At 38.9% G+C, this 20,200-nt stretch overlaps 1 protein-coding gene across 2 annotated transcripts in view; it reads left to right on the top strand.

The window, feature by feature from the left end:
- Positions 1 to 20,200, top strand: part of LOC112978800 (FERM domain-containing protein 3) — a 146,602-nt gene that overhangs the window by 67,333 nt on the left and 59,069 nt on the right. For both annotated transcript variants that reach the window (XM_026092531.2, XM_064500986.1), the window contains 2 exons: positions 9,141 to 9,183; positions 18,243 to 18,321. In XM_026092531.2, coding sequence (XP_025948316.2) covers positions 9,141 to 9,183; positions 18,243 to 18,321 — 122 coding nt within the window. The remainder of the gene's footprint in view (positions 1 to 9,140; positions 9,184 to 18,242; positions 18,322 to 20,200) is intronic.

The following is a 20,200-nucleotide window of genomic DNA, read 5'->3' as shown; positions in this document are numbered from 1 at the left end:
CTTGGAGCTGCGAATGCCTATATTCTAGTTATATTCCACTGCGTAGTCTCTGTCTTTACACAAAAAAGGTTATATCTGTGACTCCAAAGGATACAGCCTAAATTATGCATTTAATCCTGTCTTTTAATGTATTGTTCTTGATTAGCTCTTTGCTAAGCTATATGAAAATAATAATGTGTATATATGTGTGCATAGAGGTACACATATATAAGTATTATGTAAAATTTCTCTTGCTGGCATTTAGTGTACAACTGATGCCTGCCTCCTGTTTATTTGTGTATTTTTTTTTTGTGCAGAAGTTGTTCCAAAAGCTAATTTGCCATCTTTCTGTTCCATAATCATTGAGAGAGCTCATGCAGGCAAAAATACCAGCTTTAGTTCCTCCCAAATATGTGTATTTCAGAGCATCAGACCAAAATGTAACATTTTGACTTAGGAGTATTAAACTACTTGTTTGAGAATTCAAAATATGAGATGTTTCAGTATTTCAGATGTTTCAAATGAAATGTTTCAGTATTTCTGTACAGAACATTCAGAACTTCTGACTCTGTGAAAAATGTTGATAATTGAACTAATTGTCTTAGGTTGAAAGAAAATTTTGAAGTATTCTCAGTGGTGGGAAACAGCTATGATTTTTATAAATTATTTTTCAAGTAAGTCATAAGGTATAGTCTTTTTTTTTTCCCCACCTTTTCTATTGATTCTTTCCTTCTGCATAAGTAAACATGTATGGATATATTTTAGGCATGCCTAAACCTTTTAGAAAATTTCCCAGAGTTTTCCACGTCACACCAAAAAGAAACTCTGGAAGACGTTCATAATGGAATGCAGCATGATTGCTTTCTATCTATCTTTGGATAAACAGGAGGAGAAAAATGACAATGGCCTCAAATACAACTTGAATTTGAAGACTCTAAATTCTACATGATATGTGCTATTTTATCTTCCAGCTTCACGTTTGGATGTTCCTTTGGGGAAATTGAGCCATATGGTAGCTTCACAAATAATACACTTTTGCTAAAAGTATGCTTTTTTACGTGTAACTGTACTATACTGGGAGCAAGTGAATTCTTTGTATTCATATTTTATTAACTGTTGAGGTTTTAACTTGGATTCCTGAGGAAACTAGGCATATCAATCACACTGTCATTCCCCCCAACTCCCTTCTGTAATAACATCTGAAATCAGTTTCAATGAAATTTGACCGAGGGTAGAGGTCTCAAATATTAAGTTTCTGTAAGGTTTCATGAAAACAGGCTACCACATCGGGGAAAAAATCCTATTAGTCTTTTCACTGAGGGAAACACTGCAGGGCAAACCCAGCCCATAGGGAATCTAGAGAGAGTTGGGAGGGAGATACTGTGAGCACCCAGGAACTTTTATTTGGAGCTTGTCCTTTTTTAAGAAAAAGTGGTTTCAAACAAGAAGCATACCTGGAAGAGGTTTCACTAATTCTGCTACTCAAGGAACAATTTATTGGTAGACTGATTTTTTTTTTTTTTTTTTTGACCAGTAGATCTCACAAGAGATCCTAAAATAATTGAAGCCAGTTATTACACTCTCACTCTTGAGGAAATGCAGCATGGCTAATTCTGTGCCAGAAAGCCCAGGTTGACTGAGAGCCTTTTCTCCCATTCTTTGAGCTGGTGGGAGATGGAAATGGGATGAAATAACACTGTTTGGCATCTCTCACTAGAGAGAGGATTCCTTGTTGAGGGAGGCCACCAGTGCTGAGGACAGTGGAGGATTGTGCTGAAGGGACATGGTAGTGTGGTGAAATTCATTCCTGAAATCTCTTCAGGAGGGCATCGTAGCAGAGACTTAAAGATGAAAATACCAGGTTTCTTATAATGATTGGAGTATGGGCTTGTGATTATGCTTTTGGGTTAGAACATACGAGGTGGTAGTTGCACAGAAACACTTTGGAGCTTGAGTAGATTGGAAGCGAAGATGACTTTGTAGGACCCAGAAACATTTGTGAGATCTCAGCTGTTGCTATAGAAATGTTTAAGACTGTAATCACCCTGAAGTATTAAGGTCCTTTTTCATTTGGATATGCCACAGGGTTGTCTGGGAGCAGCGCTGTCTGTGGTAGTTTTAGTTACACACAGCTATGCCTGGCAGTGTGCAAACAAAGCTTTTACATCCCTGAAACTGCAGTGTGAATACACTCCCACTGTGTGGCAGATCCTGAATGGGGTATGAGTACACTGGGATTTCCTGACTTCCCCAGAGCACAGAGCCCGGCTCTGTGCGCTGCTAGAAAGACAACATTGTGCACTGCTGATCTGATAGTCGCCTGCCTGCCCGCCCCAAGAGGACTGTCACAACTCTGCTTCTCTTTGTGCTTTCAAGTTCAGAAGCACTCAAAAAAGGTAGGCCCCCCTACAGACAGATAGTTTTGGCAGGTTAAATATTCATATAGCCTTCATATTAAGGCTGTCATAGAGTCTCTTTGCATTCTCGACTTTGTCATTTACAATGGAACTGGACAGTGTTTGCTTAATCCTATAACAGAAGTAGTTCAGCAGCATCTCAGTATTTACTAACAAAGGAAATTGCAACCTTCTGTTGGTGACTCATGGATTTCTTTATCGTGGAGTAGCAGTTCTGTTTTTAATGGGATATGTACACAAAATGTACAGCCGTATCTCATCAGAGAGACCTCTTGAGAGGGTCAGCAAGTCTGGAGTGCAGCTGATCTCTGTTTTAGCAGCAACAGCTATTTAACACCTGTTCTTCAAAATGCACGCTTGGTCCCATGTGGGTACCGTGAAGGTTGTCAGAAAGAGACAACAGAAAATTTCCTACCTCAGCTTAACAGAGCTATGGGTATGCTTAATGTCTTGTTAGGCTCTGTACAGCTACAGAAGGAGAGCTATTTTGTAGTTCTGCAATCTCTTTGAAGGGGCTGAGCAGAAGTATTACAGACCAAACACCAGACTGACTGAGCCCATAGGCTAATTAAAGTTTTAATGCTTCTTTGTATCTATGAATCTGTCCTCCTTTACAGCATTATCACAAAAATGATGTGCATTTGCACAAAGTCTTGGTGTGACCATGTGTAGTGTGTGCGATTTGGATCATGCTATTTCAAAAAGCTACAGTAGAACTAGAAAAGGAAGAAAGAAAGCTATGAGGATGATATAGAATGTGAATGTGGATAATTCAGCTGGGAAAAGAGGTAATAGAGAAAGAGAAGATATGATATCAAATGGCTTGGAGATGGTGACTAGGGAAAAATTACTAAGAAATTCTTAGTACACAACTAAAAGGCACCTAACGAAATTACAAAGCAGTTGATGTAAAGCAAACAAGTACTTTTTTTTTTGAATACTGCGCATAGTTGTATAATTCATTGTTGGAGATACCAGAAAAAATCAGAGAATGTTTTCAAAAAATAAATGTTTAGACAGATTGGTGAAAATCTACAAAGACTAACAAATTGTAATAGAGGCTGTTGCAAAAAGCCCAGTGGATGCAATGGGAATTATTGTTCTTCACTAGTTCTGTTCTTGCAGTCTTTCTCTAAGCATTTGCTTCAGGACACTTTCAGGGACAGAGTACTGAGCTAAATGGATATTTATTTACTTTTGCCAGTAGAGGTGTTTTTATGTAATAAGCAAAATTTGAAATCGATGAACAGTAGTATAAATATACACATTTAATTCAGCATTAATGCTACTAACTGAATTAGTTTATGTGAAGATTACTAACCTTGCAAACCAAATGATTGTGCAGGCTATTTTAATAAGGATCCAGATGATTCTTCCATCAGTTGTGAAGCTGTTGGTTGAGAAAGTTTGGCAGGTCATGCATGCATGAATATACAGAGATTTTAGGGGCGTAGAGGTTATGGATCAGTTGAACTACGTTGACTTACATCACTGGAGGGTCTCTGACTCTTTCAGTGTAAAATGGAATGAGAATTTGGAAATCTGTGTAATAAATCCCAGCCTAGAATTATACCACTGCTGCTTGTGCTCCAGCATGGGGCATTATTTCTGAACCAGGTTAACTTCCCTGACAGCTGATGTACATTGCCTCTCCTGGAATAACATACCACTAACCAGGGCTGTTGCCCTAATTCTGAGAGCAGTAGGGAGGAACAGCTTCTTTACTGCAACAGCATAATGTTAATATCCTTGTTGTACTAAGAGGTTCTTCAAGGCACAAAAAAATGGTGTTAGCCCTTGAGCATAAATAAGGAGACATGCAGCTGCCATTGTCATTTGGCATCTGTTGTGTGGATAGAGAGTGGGCATCCAATTAATTCCCCTCTCTGAACTCTCCGTTAGCCTTGGGTACTGTCACTGTTGTCTGAGTCTGACTTTTGGCAGGCAGTGACCAGGTGGAAGATGCTGCCTTGGGGCTAAAGCAGATTGATTTAGATTTGCTTTTCTTTCAAGAAGAAGGTGAGGAATTTGAGGTATTTATTTTAAAGATTAATATAGGGTTGAGGTTCAAATAAAGTTAACTTTTATTACTCCTCCAGCATGTTTCAGTGCATCTCTGCATTTTCCTGTTCTGTTCTGTTCCTTAAAACAAAAGTCTCCAAAAAAAAAAAAAAAAAAAAATCCTTGCCTGGCCAGAATATTCTTGTGACATCTGCAAATTCTTCTAACTCTGTTTTAATATGTGCACATCTGAGCACTTGACTGACTATTGCTTGCCGAGGGTGATTTCAATATCCATGGTGTTGGGCCACTCATGATTGCCTCTTCATTCTTGCTCCTCTTGCAAACAAGGGGTCTGATTCAAAAGCCTGTTCTGTTGAAGGAGGAGGGAGTTTTTTCACCAAGTTCATTGGGTTTATGGTCAAGTCCCAAGCACCTCATTTTGGCCTAGCAGTGCCTTAGGAGCTTAACTTTCTTTTATGCCAGTCTAATGCAGGAGTCCACAGGAAGAGGAAAACGAGATTGGAGCACACATCTTTGCACTGCAGAGTGGCTGTGGCTGTTACAATGTGGAGGAAGAGCAGTACAGGGATTATAATTACACTTGACAAAGGCTGTGAGAATACACATGGGACACGGTGTCCTCTTACCTTCTCAGTTTAAAACCCATGCCCCTATGCTATACTGAGACCAAACTCAGTCCTGTCTGAGCTTCTCAGGGAATGACTTCATTTGAAGCAGTTTGTGGGCTGAAGGGTCTTTGATAGAAGCACATCAGCGTTTGCAGAGTTTAGTAATAAGCTTTCTAAGATGGTGCTTTTACCCTTGTGTGGTGTCCTTGCGCCTCCTGAGCTTTTGCTGTGGAAGTTCGTAACACCTCAGCTGCTCGGCATTTGTGGGTAAGCAAGCGCACACCTGGCCTCACTAATGACTACTCAGTGCCACTTAAATGTTGAGCAGAGGTGAGGGCTGTATTTACAAAGTAAAAACTGTTCCAGTTCAAAACACAGCATGCTGTCTCAATGAAGCCTTAGTCAGAGAGACTCGTAATTACTGAAGGGCAGATCCAGAAAGCAATTTTAAGCATATTTTATATCCAAAATACTTTGCTTACTCACCACTGACACTTCAAGCACCAAAACTCGCTGAATATCTGCATGTTTGCTCTTCAAGGTCTCTAAGTATCTTTAGCTCTGCCTTTAGCTTCTGCCAGGACTTCTGGGCAGGCTGTCTTGATACCCACCTCCCATCCAACCTCTTTGGGCAGAAGAGATTAGAAGTGGGCAGCACTGAACCTGAATCTCCTCACAGGCTCCTCAGTAATACCTAATAGCTGAATTAGGTAGGATCAAAGTCTTCTCCTGTCTGTTACGTCATGACCATACTGCTGGCATGCCCTCAAGGAAGAGGGAGGCTAAGCCTCTGCAGGAATGGCCTCTGATTGCTGTTTTGAGCCATCATGTATAAAGCTAAACTGAGCTGAGGGCACTTGCCATCATCCAGCTAAAGCAAGCTGTATGGACAACAACAGTGTGGAATTCATGAGGCCAAAAAAGCTGTGTAACATGATTTGATTTTTTTTTTCTTTTTAATTTGCTGGCTTGCACACTTCACTGGAGGGAGAGGAGTTCTGGCTTCTGGCCTTTGCTTCCAGGGTCATTTCTGACTACTTTGCTTGTTTGTTTTATTTGTCTAATGAGGTGTTAGAATTTGAGACACCTAAAGTCTGTTTCTACAAGGTAGCGTGGCGCAGAGTAGAGCAATATTGTAACTGAAGATTTTTAAATATTTCCAAAATTTAGCCTGACAGGCTAACTCAAAATGAGATATTAGAGCTTCCTTTTTCAACTGATTATTTTAATTCAGGAAAATTGTAAAAAAAAATTTTTTTTTTTTTTGATATGTGGAAGAAACATTTTGCACAGTCAAACCCCTTTGGATAGAAAATTGCTGAAGAAACCCTTGGATGAATTTACAGAAACCTTAATCTGGTCCTAGCTATAACAGCTAATTAATCTTGGAATAAATATAGCCTGAATACTCGATAGTACAGACAAGGCACAGTTATTAATTATTAATAGTTAAGGCTGTAAGGCTGAAAGATAAGTACTCAGGGGAAAATCTTTCTTAAAACTCAAACTGAAATACGCAAACAAATATAGGGATGGCTATTTTCAGAGGTACTAGCAACTACTAGGTGTTTATCTTCCACTGACACAGCATTAGGCACCTAATTGCCCTGTCTTTGAAAATCTCCACAAATTATGAAGTAATTGCTCAATTTTCTAGAAGATTCAGCTGAATTGCCTGCGTGTTGGTAACCTTCCACCATCAGAAGGTCACCACAGAAATGTGAGCTTCTAAAAACTGCGTCTTGGTTCCCTGACCTGGCAGGTAAAATCTAGCCTGCCAAATTGTTCTGTTTCTTTTCAGTCCATTTTTAACCCATGAAAGTCGGGTCCCAGTGAAACAAGCATTCGCATCCGGGTATATTAGCTAAATCTGTATTCCTGGGGTTCGATGTGCTGCGTGAGGAATTTGATCCACATGAGCATAGCCTGTTTTATAGGATGCTCAGGGATATGCTTCACTACTTGCTCCATTCACTTCTCAACTCCCTTAACTGAATAAAAAGGATAATTGGATTCGTTGTTCTGGCCAGTTTGCCCTTTTTCGTTATTCATGTGGTGAATTATAAAGGTTTCATATTTGAAAATTTGCTTTTTTGCCTCTGACTTTTTGTTAGAATAGGTGATTGACTTTTTCAAATAACCATAAAACCTGGCCTTGTCTGGGCTGATATTTCAGCCTGGCCTTTTAAAAAGAGGAAAAAAATACCAAACAAAATGTGTTGCGCTTCTGCTAGATGAAAATAGTGGGAAAAACACCTCAACTCTCAGTTGCGTGGGAACAGTACAGCATTGCTGACTGTCCAAGTTGCTCTTTGCTGCCTGCTTCCTCATCTAGGACTATCTAGATCCTGGTGGAGAAAGGGTGAGTGGGGGAATATGGTAGGAAGAAAAACTTGCACACCTGTGTGCCTTGTCGGGGTTCCTATCTGTGAATTCATTCTGGATTATGTAGCTATAAAGTACTGCAAGCACTAGCAACTTTCTTTAATTACCTTACCATTTTATGAACACTCCCCTCCACTCCTTCACTGTTCTTCAGAGCAAAATAAAGCAATATTGTATCTCTGTGATCTGAAAGAGTCAGGCAAGCTAGATATTTCTGGTAAGTCGGTGACGTAGATACTGTTTTTTCAGTTCTATTTCTTTTTTTTTCCCGAAACATCCTGTTCTTTGGTATGAGATACACTGGGGAGAGAGGGAGGAAGACGAAGAAGTGGTGTTTTCTTTGTTTGGTCTGGGTGGGGTGGGGTTTTTTATGTGTGTTTTTCTGTTTGTTGCGTACCAGGGTTCCAAATCAGCCTCGCTGTGATAAGCAAGCTTCAAACAGAAACATGTAGCAGTGCCTATCTCCAGTATTGTCATTAAACATACGCAAGAGTTTCTGAGCAGCCCGGACACAAGCTGCAGATATTTGGAAATGTTCTTGCCAAGGTATTTGTTTTGCAAGAAGGAAAAGAGTTTACAGGTAGAGCTGAATTTGACTGAGTTCTTGAGACACCATGATTTAAAAAATAGTAATTTTCTGTCGCCTATTCACAGTTTCTGGGAAATATCTTCCTCTTGCACTTCTCCATAGTAAAATTACTATATGTTATGAGGCAAAATTGTAGCTGTTGTGAGATGTTTTAAGTATTAAATGTGGTTGTGAAAATGCTAAGGTTTCTTTTTGTGGGAGACTGGAGGATTCATTCAACTGGAGTTGAATGAAAAGGGTTAAAAATGAACGCTTTGGTGCAAGGCCTTTCAATGTTGATTATGCTTATTAAAGCTGAACAGTGTGCTTTTTTACCAGCTGCTTCTGCAGCACAAGTCTCCTTTTAGTGTAGAGATTTTTTGCTTACAGGAAAAATCCTAGTACAAATGCTGCTGGCTGTGGTCAGAAGTGGCACTTGAATATCAGCATGTTCTTCTGTCAATCAAAATATCCTCCTGAACGGTTCAGCTTATTAATAGTGTTAGCAGGAGGTGTGCTAGGGCTCTTCACTGAAATACAAACCTAGTTTTTCTTCATAGAAGCATCTGAGTTTATCTGCCAGGAGAAATAAAACATGAAGATTTTTCTTCCCTTGCAATTCCTTTCCTGCAAAGCTGTAAACTGACTGGTAGCATTCCATACCTCTGTCGTACCTTATGGAAAAGCGCACTCTTCTCTTTCAGATTTCCAGTTCTTAGAAAGATTCTGAGGGTATTAGTTGAGAGTACAGTAATTATACATGCATTAGTTATAAAGACTGTGCAAGACAACATTAGCGAGCAGAGGGTGTAAAAGTTTCTGAATAGTCTGTCTACTTAGTCCAATATGAGGATTCTTCTGGAAAAAATGACTGAAGGTTTAAGACTGAAGTGTCTGCTGCAAACTAATCAGTGGAGCCTGTGTGCTTTAATGTTTGTCTTACTCTGTTGTTTTGACAACGGCTAATAGACAGTGGTTACATCAATTGCGTTTATACAGTGCAATTACAATGATACAATATTACAGCATGGGGATGCTTTTTTCAATTTGTGTGTGCCCCACTGAAACCAAAATCCTTCTTTTTATTTTTGTTTCCATGTACATCTTTCAGCGATGTTACCTGCTGTGTATTAACCTCTGATCTCTGTTCTTTTCCAGCACTGGCTTGAGCCCAACAAGTCCATCTTCAAGCAAATGAAATGTAAGTGTTGATAGCTCATGTCTTTAATCTGGTACCTGGTTTTGAAATGGCTAAAGGTTTTACTCTGCTTTTCTGCACTTGTTCAGAGTGTGCTTCATTTGTTTCCTGCTGCAAAGAGACCTTTCATGTCCTTTTGGGAGCCCTGCAAAATCCACGCTACCTTCATTTCACTGTTGTTTCACAGCTCTGCACATCAGGAGCTTTCCCTTGGGGCTCCAGGTTGGAGCCAGAGGCCAGCTGATGTGTGGAGTGACATGTCTGATAAGAAGACCTGTGTGTTCTGGCTCGGTTTTGTAGTCACATGTAATCAGCCATGGGTAGATTGCAATAAAATCTGGAGCATGGCAATCAACCTCTGGGGCTTTTTGTTTTGTTTTGTTTCCCCCTCCTCACTCTCCACAACCTCCTGGCAATGCCAAGCATTAGTTTTAGATCATGGTTACAGTCGAGTAATCTCAAAGCTATGTAGTAGTTTGTGCTGAGTTTCTGCCACAGACGAGCAGAAAATTATAACTGTTATTTAATTAAAAAAAAGTATCTTTTAATTGTGTTTTTGAAATGTTATGTTATGTCTGGCTCATCCTTTCCATTAAGTGAAGACTGGTTCAGTAAACAAAACTACCTTGATGCTCAGAAGTTTACATCCAGCAGCTGAAGAGAGAGTTCATTTGGCAGTCCCTGAAGACTTGAATTAGGTCATTGAGTGTAGCTTCTTGTTTTATTAAAAGCTGTTGTCAACCTGCATAGTTTGTGACATGAAGGAGAATATCACCCACATGCCTCTTTATATGAAGTTGTTTTGGTTTTTAAGCATGAGTACAAGCTGCCTATTGTGTGGTAGATAGTATATTTATTCTTTTAGAATGTGATAAGGCTAAAGAAATTAGCTAATGAGCAAAAACAATCCTGGGTACTGGCTGGACTACATGGAATGCTTCAAGAAATTCTTCTATTAGTACTGCAATACTACATGTTGCAGGATGTGTTTACATGTACATGTATGCATGCACACATATATTTACATGTTAGATAAGAACTGTTACATTTAGTGTCTAGCTAGCTGGAGTATTCTCCAGTAAAAGTAAGCAAGCTCAAGAAGATCAAGCTAAAACTAAGTAGCTCATCTGCAGTGCTAATGAAGGAAGAAATGGGGGACTAATAATTACATATTACATTACATCAAAAGTAGAACAGTGTTTCCTCAAAGTATCCTCTAATCTGCATTTATAACTTTCCCCTAGTGAAGCATAAGAGCTCATGCTTCTTGTTGCACTTTGCATAGCAACATATTCAGGAACTCTGCCAATAGATGCTCTGAGAGTGTTTTGATTTATTCAGAACAACTCTATCTGCATATAGATGTTGCCCAGATGTGATCAATGGTAGGTACTCCCTAAATTACATGGATGTTGTGATGCGATGGGCTCATCAGAGAACCTGTGTGGCTTTTGTGGTAGCATCCCAATGGGAGCTCTGAGGACTGACAAATAGATTCATAGAAAAAAGCAAAATAAAATGCAGCTAGTACGAGCTTATTTATCACTGTGAAAAGTGATAGGTCTATCCCCTCAATAAAATTAGAGGGCAACAAAGGAGTTTTGTCAGCATCCTTAGATACAGGACACAGAAACAGAGTTAAGTATGTGGTTGGTTTAGTTTTTCATAAGCAAATTCAGTTTAATACCAGTGTAACCTGACTTTTTTTTTTTGTCACAGATGCAGGACTTAAGTTCTTAACCCTTTAAGGGGAAGAAAACAAAGATATTACCTACAGCATCCATGTAGATTATGAATATATCTTTCTCTCCCATAGGTTTCAAGGACACTTTCTGTTGAAAGCATTTCATATCAGAAACCTCTTGATATATTTTTTTTAAAAGTCCTGCACTCCTGTACTATATTAATATAATACTTTCTAAGCAGTTTCTAAAGTAAGTTTCTAAGTAATTTCTAAAGTAACCTTTCTAACATAAGGTTAATTTGCATTTTGTCTACAGATATTCAGTTTACTATGAAAAGACTCAAGACTCAGAAACTGGCTTATAAATTACCAATACTCATGCAAAAAAGCATCACAATCTCAGGTGATCCAGATGAGGATTGAAATTAATAGTAGGTGGAAAGTATGAAAACAAAAGCAATGAAGTGACTGGTAAATAGAACATATATTACGCGTATATGATTTGTGGGAGACATGGTGACAGAACGTTGCTCACAGCGAGTGTATTAGGTGGAGAGTTTCTTTTCTGTCTTTGTGAACAGTGAAATGATCTGTTTTGTCAGAATGGATGTTTATTTTCTCTGATGCAAGAGTAGGCTGTAGTTAATATTAATGATTTTAAATGTTCTAAATTCAGTTGACCAGTGGGATTAAGATAGGATTATGAAGCACTTGGATACATGCAGCAAAAATAGAGAAGTGCTGTGTGCTCGATCTTAGCTGCCATGTGTGGGAGATTTAATTTTCCTCCAGCACAGTAACAAGCTTTTCATTGTGTTTATTCACAGAGCACAGTATTGCCAAGTATTCAGAGTGGAAGAGGAAGGCTGGGAGTAGTGGTGTACTCCAGACTTCAGTAGGTATTAGATCTCATGGCAGTCAGTAATACATGATGATTCAGGCAAAATCCCAGTATACAGTCATGTTATACAGAGAATCCATTTCAGCAGCTGTACGTTTCTGCCAGTAAGATAGAGCAGACCTATACAGGCTTCAGAGCTTCAAACATAAAATGTTCTGTCGTTTTAATTTCTTTAACAATGGCAAAGAGTTCTTTAAGTTCCTATTTAGTAATACTGGGATATGAGAGAAGGACTCTTTCAGCATATTTTATGTTTTGTTATATCACATAGGAAACCTCATTTGAGTTTGTGCTGGTGCAACATAAGAAGAATGAAGGCATAGCATTTTTTTTAGCATTTACTTTTTGGTTGTCCACTTACGTTGAAGTGTTGTCTGTGTCGTAACATGATGTGCAAATTCTAAGTCTGTGCCTCAGCAGTTTTTATTGCTAATAATTTATTGTTAATTTCCTGAGAAAGAAAACTCTGTCTGAGTCCCCAGGAAGTGTCCTGAACCTCTGCCAGTCTTGTTTGTCATGGTTGCAGGTCAGTTGGTGGCCAGTGACCGCTACCTGTAAGCCTCATACTTCACTATGTTCGTCAGCAGAACCAACTTCCAATAATGTATTTAGAAACTCTGTGAGGTTGCCTAAGGTAGCTGCGTGTCCGTGGTTCTAGGTAAAGGCCTTTTTAAACCTGTTTTTCCTGTTCTTTTGTGTATTTTTGTGTATGCCGTTATTCTCCCCCAGATTTTAACAGACAGAGCTCCTCTCCACGTTGCCATCTTCTCACAATTTTTGACTTGTTTTCTGTCCAGGAATTTCTTGGTGTGATTCTGACTGGTCACATCAGCAGCAATGTATAAGTAAAAGATACAGTTTTCCAGCCTTCTTTTTTAAAAATTCGTTTTAAGGTTATCTTCTGTAATAAGTATGAAGCTATCCTGTCTTGTGGGAAATACCCAACTACATGGGTGTTGTTCTTGGCGACCTTTAAAATTTCTAAGAAAAGAATATGATATAATGGTGAAAGTGAAGGAGGTAAGTTCTGTTGCTCTGATGTGCACGCGATCAAAATTTACATGCTTTTTTCCCTGTCTTGCTTCTCAGATGATCTGAGAGAGCAATGCAGAAAGAATACTCTCCTGTATCAGGTCACTGGGATTTGCTAAGAGACTTTAATTTCCTTCATCTCTAATGCTGCTGTGAAATGTAAAATGAGATGGAATGAACCAGGGAAAACACTTGATGTTTCAGTACAGATTTAAAAAACAAGAAAAGGTTGCACCAAGTACGACATTTGTAAATCCCTACACAGTGAAAACGAGAACCTTTGTATGACTCCGTGGGCACTAAGCTGAATATCCCTTATTCTTCTTCTATACAGACTTAAAACACAAAAACACTTGGAATCATTATGAGGAAATGTTGAGGAAAATCTGCCCTGCCCTGCGTTGTACCAAAACTGCTTGAGTGCAGTGAGGAAGACCCCACAATTTGAGGTTTATGATAGATCAGGTATCACTTATGCAAAAATAAAAACACTGGTTAGTATTCTGTGTCTTGAATGTGTTCAGCAAGTGGTATGGATAAACAGCTGGCTTACTTGCTAAGGGAAAAGGTATATGGAAACAGTAGCACATGTTGTAGGGGTCCCTAGAGATGCTTCTGCAGCTTCAGTGAATTTAAAGACTGTTTGGAGGCGATGTTTTTTGGTTTTGCTTTGTTTTTTTAATGAATGCTAACTTTTAGTAGGATAACGTAGGTCAGAGAATATGTGGTAGAAAGAAAGATGCAGAAAGTTTTCTGTCATAGTGCATTCCCAGGACTATGAAGATAAGTTAGATATCTGCTTTTAGCCTTCAGTGTCCATCTATAAAAAAAAAATATTGTCAATAGAGCTCCTTAGAGGAGCTAGCGTTTGTGCTGGGTAAAAAGCAGCTTGTTAAAAACAACCAACCAACCTTCCTGGAAGTGGCAGATGAGAATTTTCCATCCTTCTCCCTCTTTTGTTCATATTTCTAGAACTTTAGCCAAGCTTTTTCACCATTTTTAAATACTTTTTCTTTTAGGTAAATAGCACTTCTCTACTGTTTCAAGTTGTCTTTTTGTGAACAAAATGATTGTTTGAATGTGTATTTTTTTCTTAGGCTTCTCATTCCCTGTAAGCCTTCAAATTCATAGAGGACTTGAATAATTCAGGATACCCAGCTTCAAAACGAAAGCATGTGAGACTCATTCCTGTACACATTAGTATCTGTGCCAAGGGGTGAAACTCCCATAGCCCTCCTTGGTCCAGCCAGGGTGTTAGAGGTTTATCTCAGCTAGGAACTCATTACTATTTAGTATACATAAGACAGCTTGCCTTAGCTAAAGGCAACTGAAATAAATCTTTAAAAAATACAATCAGTTGCCTGGAAACCTTCTAGGCTGTGTGTATAGTTGTTTCATGAGGGACTAGATCACGGTTTACTGCAGTCAATGGTTTCAGCATGTGATATCATTCAAGTCGGTTTTATTCTTTTGTCTTCATCTCTTATGTGCTGTTAGCACATAAACTGGCAAATTAATAGCCCTATTGTAATGGAGTTGCAGCTAGCTCAATTCTCTGCGTTAAAATCCTTTGAAATGATGATAATTGTGAATCTCTTTTAGTAAGATGGCAAGCCTGTGATGGTAGGAAATTCTGACAAAGCCTTGGGCACTTCACTACACCAGCTGCTCCTTATCTGACAGATAAAGGCCCACTCTGGAAGAAGAGGCTTATAGCTATTTCAAACTATTCATTCTATTCAAAGGAGTTTGGGGCTGAAGGAATGTTCTGTTGAAAATCATGCTCTGTCTTGGGGAGATTTGTTGTTGTTTGTGTTTACACTTGAATGTGGGAGTAAATGGTAGAAAGTAATTCTGATTTCAAGAAATTGGGGGATTGTCTGGTTGCGCAGTCTCATCTCCTGGGCTCTTACAGTTCATTGCCTATCTTGCTTTCCATCACAAGAATAGAGCAACTGAAAGGATATGAGGTTCTCGTGTGTGTTTCCCCAGTGCTGTAAAACCCAGGAGACAATGACCTTGAATGTTTACATACAGTCAAATGGATTTTGGAGGGAGCATGAGGTTTATGCTGATTTTAAAGTTAAAATGGAATGTGGATGGTCGTGTGGGTTTCCTCCCTCCCTCCCCTTTCAAATGCTCATTGTTTATGTCTTTTTCTTCTAGTGGGGAAGAAGGAACAGAAAAGACAATCATCTGTTTCTTTTTGTAATGGAAGGGTGCCTTGTTATCGTATACCTGGGGATGAATTGGATAGATGAGCTCGTGTTCTTTTTAACGTTTCAAATTACCGGTCAGAATTGTGACAACCTTGCAGGTGTTGCTAAGAAAGGACATATATTTAGCAGGCTGCTGCAGCCTTATTTTGTATTCCTTGCTGCACTTCTGAGGACTCATATATTGCTACAGAAGCTTGAGTCTAGGGAAAGGTTTGCAAAGTAGCTTCAAACTACCTTACTGAACCGTCTGGATTCTGCATATTCTGCGTATTGGTGTACTTTTCCCATCACGTACTGCCCTTCTGCTTGAACTTAATCAGCCTTTTCTATTAACATAGGCTATTCTTCAGTGCAGTGCATGTCATCTGTTCCTACCCATACGTGCCCTCACTATAATACTCTTTATGCGTGGGACAACTGTTGTTCTTTTATGTTTACCACATACTGCTAGAGCTTAGCTCTTCTGCTGTAACTCTTACACACTTTCTTTCTTTGTGATATGGAAATATTATGGACCAGAACCAAAGTGTCAGTCATTTTATTGACATCAGAAGATCAGTGCATTTTTAGGGTCTTGCAGTAGGCACGTACTAGCTTGGGTCCTGCAGAGCCATGTACTAGCTGTTCTTATTACTGTGTTTCTATTTCAAGCACAAACTACTTCTAAATCTGCCAGGAGCTTTAAAAGGACTGTTTTTTCTTTTTTTTCCCCTTTCTCTCTCTCTCTCTCTGAGAAAGCACTCCAGTTCCTTTAATACAAGTTGGCTCTTCTATCAAGTTTGGTTAGCAGAGCCATATTCTGGAAGTGAAGTTTTTCTCCCTCGCTGAGTTTTTAGAAGGCTGTTAAGAAGAGACAGAGCCATTTAAAATGACTTATATTATCTTCTGCTTTACCCAGGCAGCGTGACTTCTCAGCGCGTCTCTCAGTGGTTATTTTACTTGGTTGTTTTCTGGTACATTGAATTCAGTTTACCATCTAGTTTGCCCTGACGGAGCACCTGGAGGACATAACAATTGGCTCTGTTTTGCAACCTATTTCCAGTCACTGTAAGAAAATGCTGTGATTGCATCTAAGATGCCAAAGCCCACAGAAAGTAGTCTGATTTCCTCTTACCTTCTGAACAAGTGGCCTCATTCAGATTTGATTTGCCTGAATGTTCAAACCGTGACTAGACAAGACTTAAGGCTTAATTCTTTTTCTTTCTCCATTCCCTCTTGTTTGTTTCTCTTTATTATTATTCCTTTCTTATTTCTGTATTTTTTTTCTGTATTTGTATTTTTCATGTCTCCATCCCCTTCTCTTCTGACATTTCTTCCTGTGTTTGAAATGAGTAGTTATGTAAATGAGGAAAAAAATGAGAAATCAATAGTTCTTTATTGAGGCTGACCATATTAAAATTAAATGCAGCATGAAGTCTTGGGAGGGGAAAATATTTCTTCATCTTGAAAAGCAGTCAAATGCTCCAAAGAATAACAACTGTAACAAAAAATGTAATGCTTTTTTATTTTCTGTTGCTTTTGTACATCACATGGAATTATGTGATATCCAAGGATGTGTTTGAGGAAAACGGCAGCATACAGGTAAATGCTGCAGTCAAAGGAGCTTCAAGAATTTCCCGATTGTAGAACTAATTTCTGTGTGCAATTAATACAAACCAATGAGCTAATAAGCTTGAGAAGATGCTATAGTAAAATGTTGCATTAGCTTAATAATTACTGTTATGGATTACATTCACTTAAATGTAATTCTCTGTTCCAACTGTTTCCTTCCTCCATGGGCCACTGTAATCTCCTTTTGCCCTTCTCTCCTGATTTTCCTCGTTCTCCTCCCTTAAAGGCACCATCTCTTTAAGATATAGGAAAGTTAGGTTGACTGTGTGCCGACACTAAAACAAAGAGACTTTTAAAACTAAGTAGAGTATTACAAAACTATGCATTACTATTACTTAAATTTGCATAGATGCTTTCCTTTAAAACAGGAAAAAAGAATAAAATCTTGTTAAAACTAAGGGTCTGTAAGTGTCCTATACTAGTGTAAATGTCCGCTGAAAGTTAGTTTCATAAGTTAAAATATTTCGATAAAAGGATCGTAATTCTGCAGTCAGGTCTGTAAGATGCTACCCGAAATAAGTACAATGCTCACATGCTTCAATTGTGCTTAAAGTCTTCACTTTTCTTCTTTCTGTCCATCTGAGGACAGCTATGCTGGCAAACTTTGGTACAAAGGCCCCTCGCACTAGTTACTGTATGGAGGCCTTGCTTGCTCTGCTAGGAGTTTGCCTTTGCTCTTGCTCCATCCCTGCTCTCTCTCGTGTTGTTACCAGCGGGCCTGACAGTTACATTTCTAATTGGAACCTAAACCATAAAAACTATCAGGCTACAGGTAGCCCTGAGGGCGCTGCCTACCAGCACCTCATGCCTGACGTGACATTTTGAAGTCTTCTACGTGGTTTTCACACTTCTTTTATCCTCAGGTGATTGTCACAAGATACCTCTTTGATTTGCTCTCATCCTTTCTGTAATCACTGAAAGATCACTGCCCTAGGATCCGGTAATATCTTGAATGCTATCAAAGATACAACAGTGGGGTAAAAAGCTGTCTCATTAACGTAGAATTGAGAGAGACTGAAATCATTCTTTTACTGTGTGGTGGTGGTGTTTTTTAGAGAAGTGACATTATTTTACTTATTTACAGCCCAGTGCTGCTACTTGCGTTTGGGAGTAGATAACACAGTCTAACTAAATATCAGAAACAGAAACATTTCTGTTGTGCTCTGGTTGCATTAGCCTAATTTAATGAATGGTTTGTTTCATTTTGTAGTCTAGGCATTATCGTTACCAGGAATAGCAATTACACATAACGTTTTTGCACTTCACAATGACAAGATGCAACTGCTTCCTGTTTATCAATTAGAACAAAGCAAAACAAGCCCCAAAACCAAAAACCAAACCAGCAACCCAGATGAGTTTTGTACTGCTTGGGTCGAGCAATAAAACCTGTGAGGTGCAAAGCTGTGTATAAATTGATTTGCATAGTTTGTCCATATTTTGCACACGCTCTAGTTCCTTTGTCATATGTTTTGTTTCTTTTTATATGTATGTATAATATATCTTGCTTAATCAATGCTCAGGCTGCTTTGTAAGACTTTTAGAGGCCACTCTTTCGGAGTGACCAAGGCAATGTTGTTTGCTATTGTTCTCATGTTTTTTCTTTATAATGTTTCAGCTCATCCACCATATACCATGTGCTTTAGAGTGAAATTCTACCCACATGAACCCTTGAAGATTAAAGAAGAGCTCACCAGGTATTTTTTTTTGTCTGTGCATTTAATGTACACTGTTAACAAGTCCAAAATAAGACAGCTAGTTGTGTAGGGTAGGGTTTCCATTGTTCATTATAAGTGCACTATTTATAGCTTTTATGCTTAATATGATACCTATGGCATTCTAAAGACAGTTTAAGGGGACTTTTCTATAACATACAAAGAAGTAGTGTTGCTGCTGGGGCACTCTTGGAAAGAGATGCAGTGGTCAAAGATTGGGCAAGGATTATCCTGACTCTTCCACTGACAAGCATTTTGATCTTCCTCTTTTGTCTTAGGCTTTCTCTTTTTGTAAACTAAAACTGTGAAGTTTAATTCAGTAATGGCCCTAACTCTATAAATAGGAGCATGAATAGCCTCACTGAATTTGCTGTTGCGCATTTGTCTTTAGGACCAGGATAAGCACTGGTAGACTTCCTTTAGAAAACTGATGTAGAGGTGCAATGTAATTATAGTGCAAAAGTATAGCTACGATAGAGGTTAAGGAATCTTGCTGCTTACCTGATAATCTTCCAGCAAATGCATTGAAAGCACACCTGTGCAACGGATCAGTCATACTTATTAGATGGGAGTTTTGTCCTCTCTAGTAGCCGTTGTGAATGCTCTGTTGCTCTGAGTATTTTCAGGAAATGTACTGGGGAAAAAGTGTTGGAAGGTAGCAGCTCTTTTGACCTCTGCAGCAGCCATGCTGTGCAGGACTGCGTGTATGCCTTTCCACGTTGTTTGTCAGCAGATCGTGTTGCTGACTAATAATTGCACGTTGCAGAAGCACTGAGCACTTGAGCACTTTATCTACCTTTTCCCTAAGCTCTGCAAATTCTTATGCTCACGAGTCACTTTGTGAATGGGAGAGGTCCCATTATCACTGGTCTCATACTGAAAGTTTTCAGGAACAGCTTGCATTCTGCTAAATGGTAAGTTTATAGCTTGTAAGGAGCAGCCGGAACATGCTGTTTGTATTATGGCTGTTTATCTTGGGTAAAATATTAAAACTGTTCAGCTGAGTGAACAGGTTGTAAACCAGGAAGTCAAGGGATTTTCATTATTTGTTAGTAATTGTCCTTGGATGAACATTTTACTTTCTCTGAGCTTGGTATAGACCTTCCCTATTCAAGTGGTTTTGTTTTGTTTAAGCCTCGCAGAAAAAGTTTTGTCCAAATACGAAGCACCCAGAATCAGCTCATTGAAGTGTATTGTGCTGTCAGTATGTTTTAAGCTTTTCTGGAACATTTCAAATTAGTTTTAAAGTCAAGCTGCTGTTTGAAAAATATTTTATGTTCTTTTATTTCAAGTAGTACTATTAAGGTAATGGAAAACCATAAAAAGGAGAAATAATCCCTTTTCATTCGTTCAACTTGTGCACGTGACAGCACTTTGTACGCGAGCAGCTTTACCCTTTTCCCCTGTGTTGCTGATTGGGAAGGTTTGGTATCTGCACAGGTCTCCTATACTATAACAAAGTATAGGAAGTGCTCCTGAAATGAGCAAGTGAAACGCAAAATCATGTAACTCGGCTCTGAGGATTTGCTTCAGCATACATAGAAGAAGGTCAGACTCAAGGTGACACTCTAAAATTGGCTTAAATTATATTTTTTTCTTGAATTGCAATGGTTGTTGAAATTGAAGAAGAAAAAAGTTCATTAGTATGTGGCCAAAGGCAGTCCTGAAACCTTGACATCCAGTAGTTGGGGTCTTTTTTTGTTTTTTTGAATTCTGCTGTATTAACTGGACAGTAACATTTGTTGCAGTAAATGCTTAAGATTGAAAAGAATAATGTTAAGTCACCCCTTTGACTTAAAAGCGATCTGTACTTCACATCTGTATGTGCAGTCAGCTGAGTCACAGTAATAGTACTCTGCAT

This window comes from Dromaius novaehollandiae, chromosome W, assembly GCF_036370855.1.
Source record: "Dromaius novaehollandiae isolate bDroNov1 chromosome W, bDroNov1.hap1, whole genome shotgun sequence".
NCBI classification, from domain to species: Eukaryota; Metazoa; Chordata; class Aves; order Casuariiformes; family Dromaiidae; genus Dromaius; species Dromaius novaehollandiae.
Note: the sequence above shows the minus strand (reverse complement) of the source record. Positions and strands in the feature narration are given on the sequence as shown.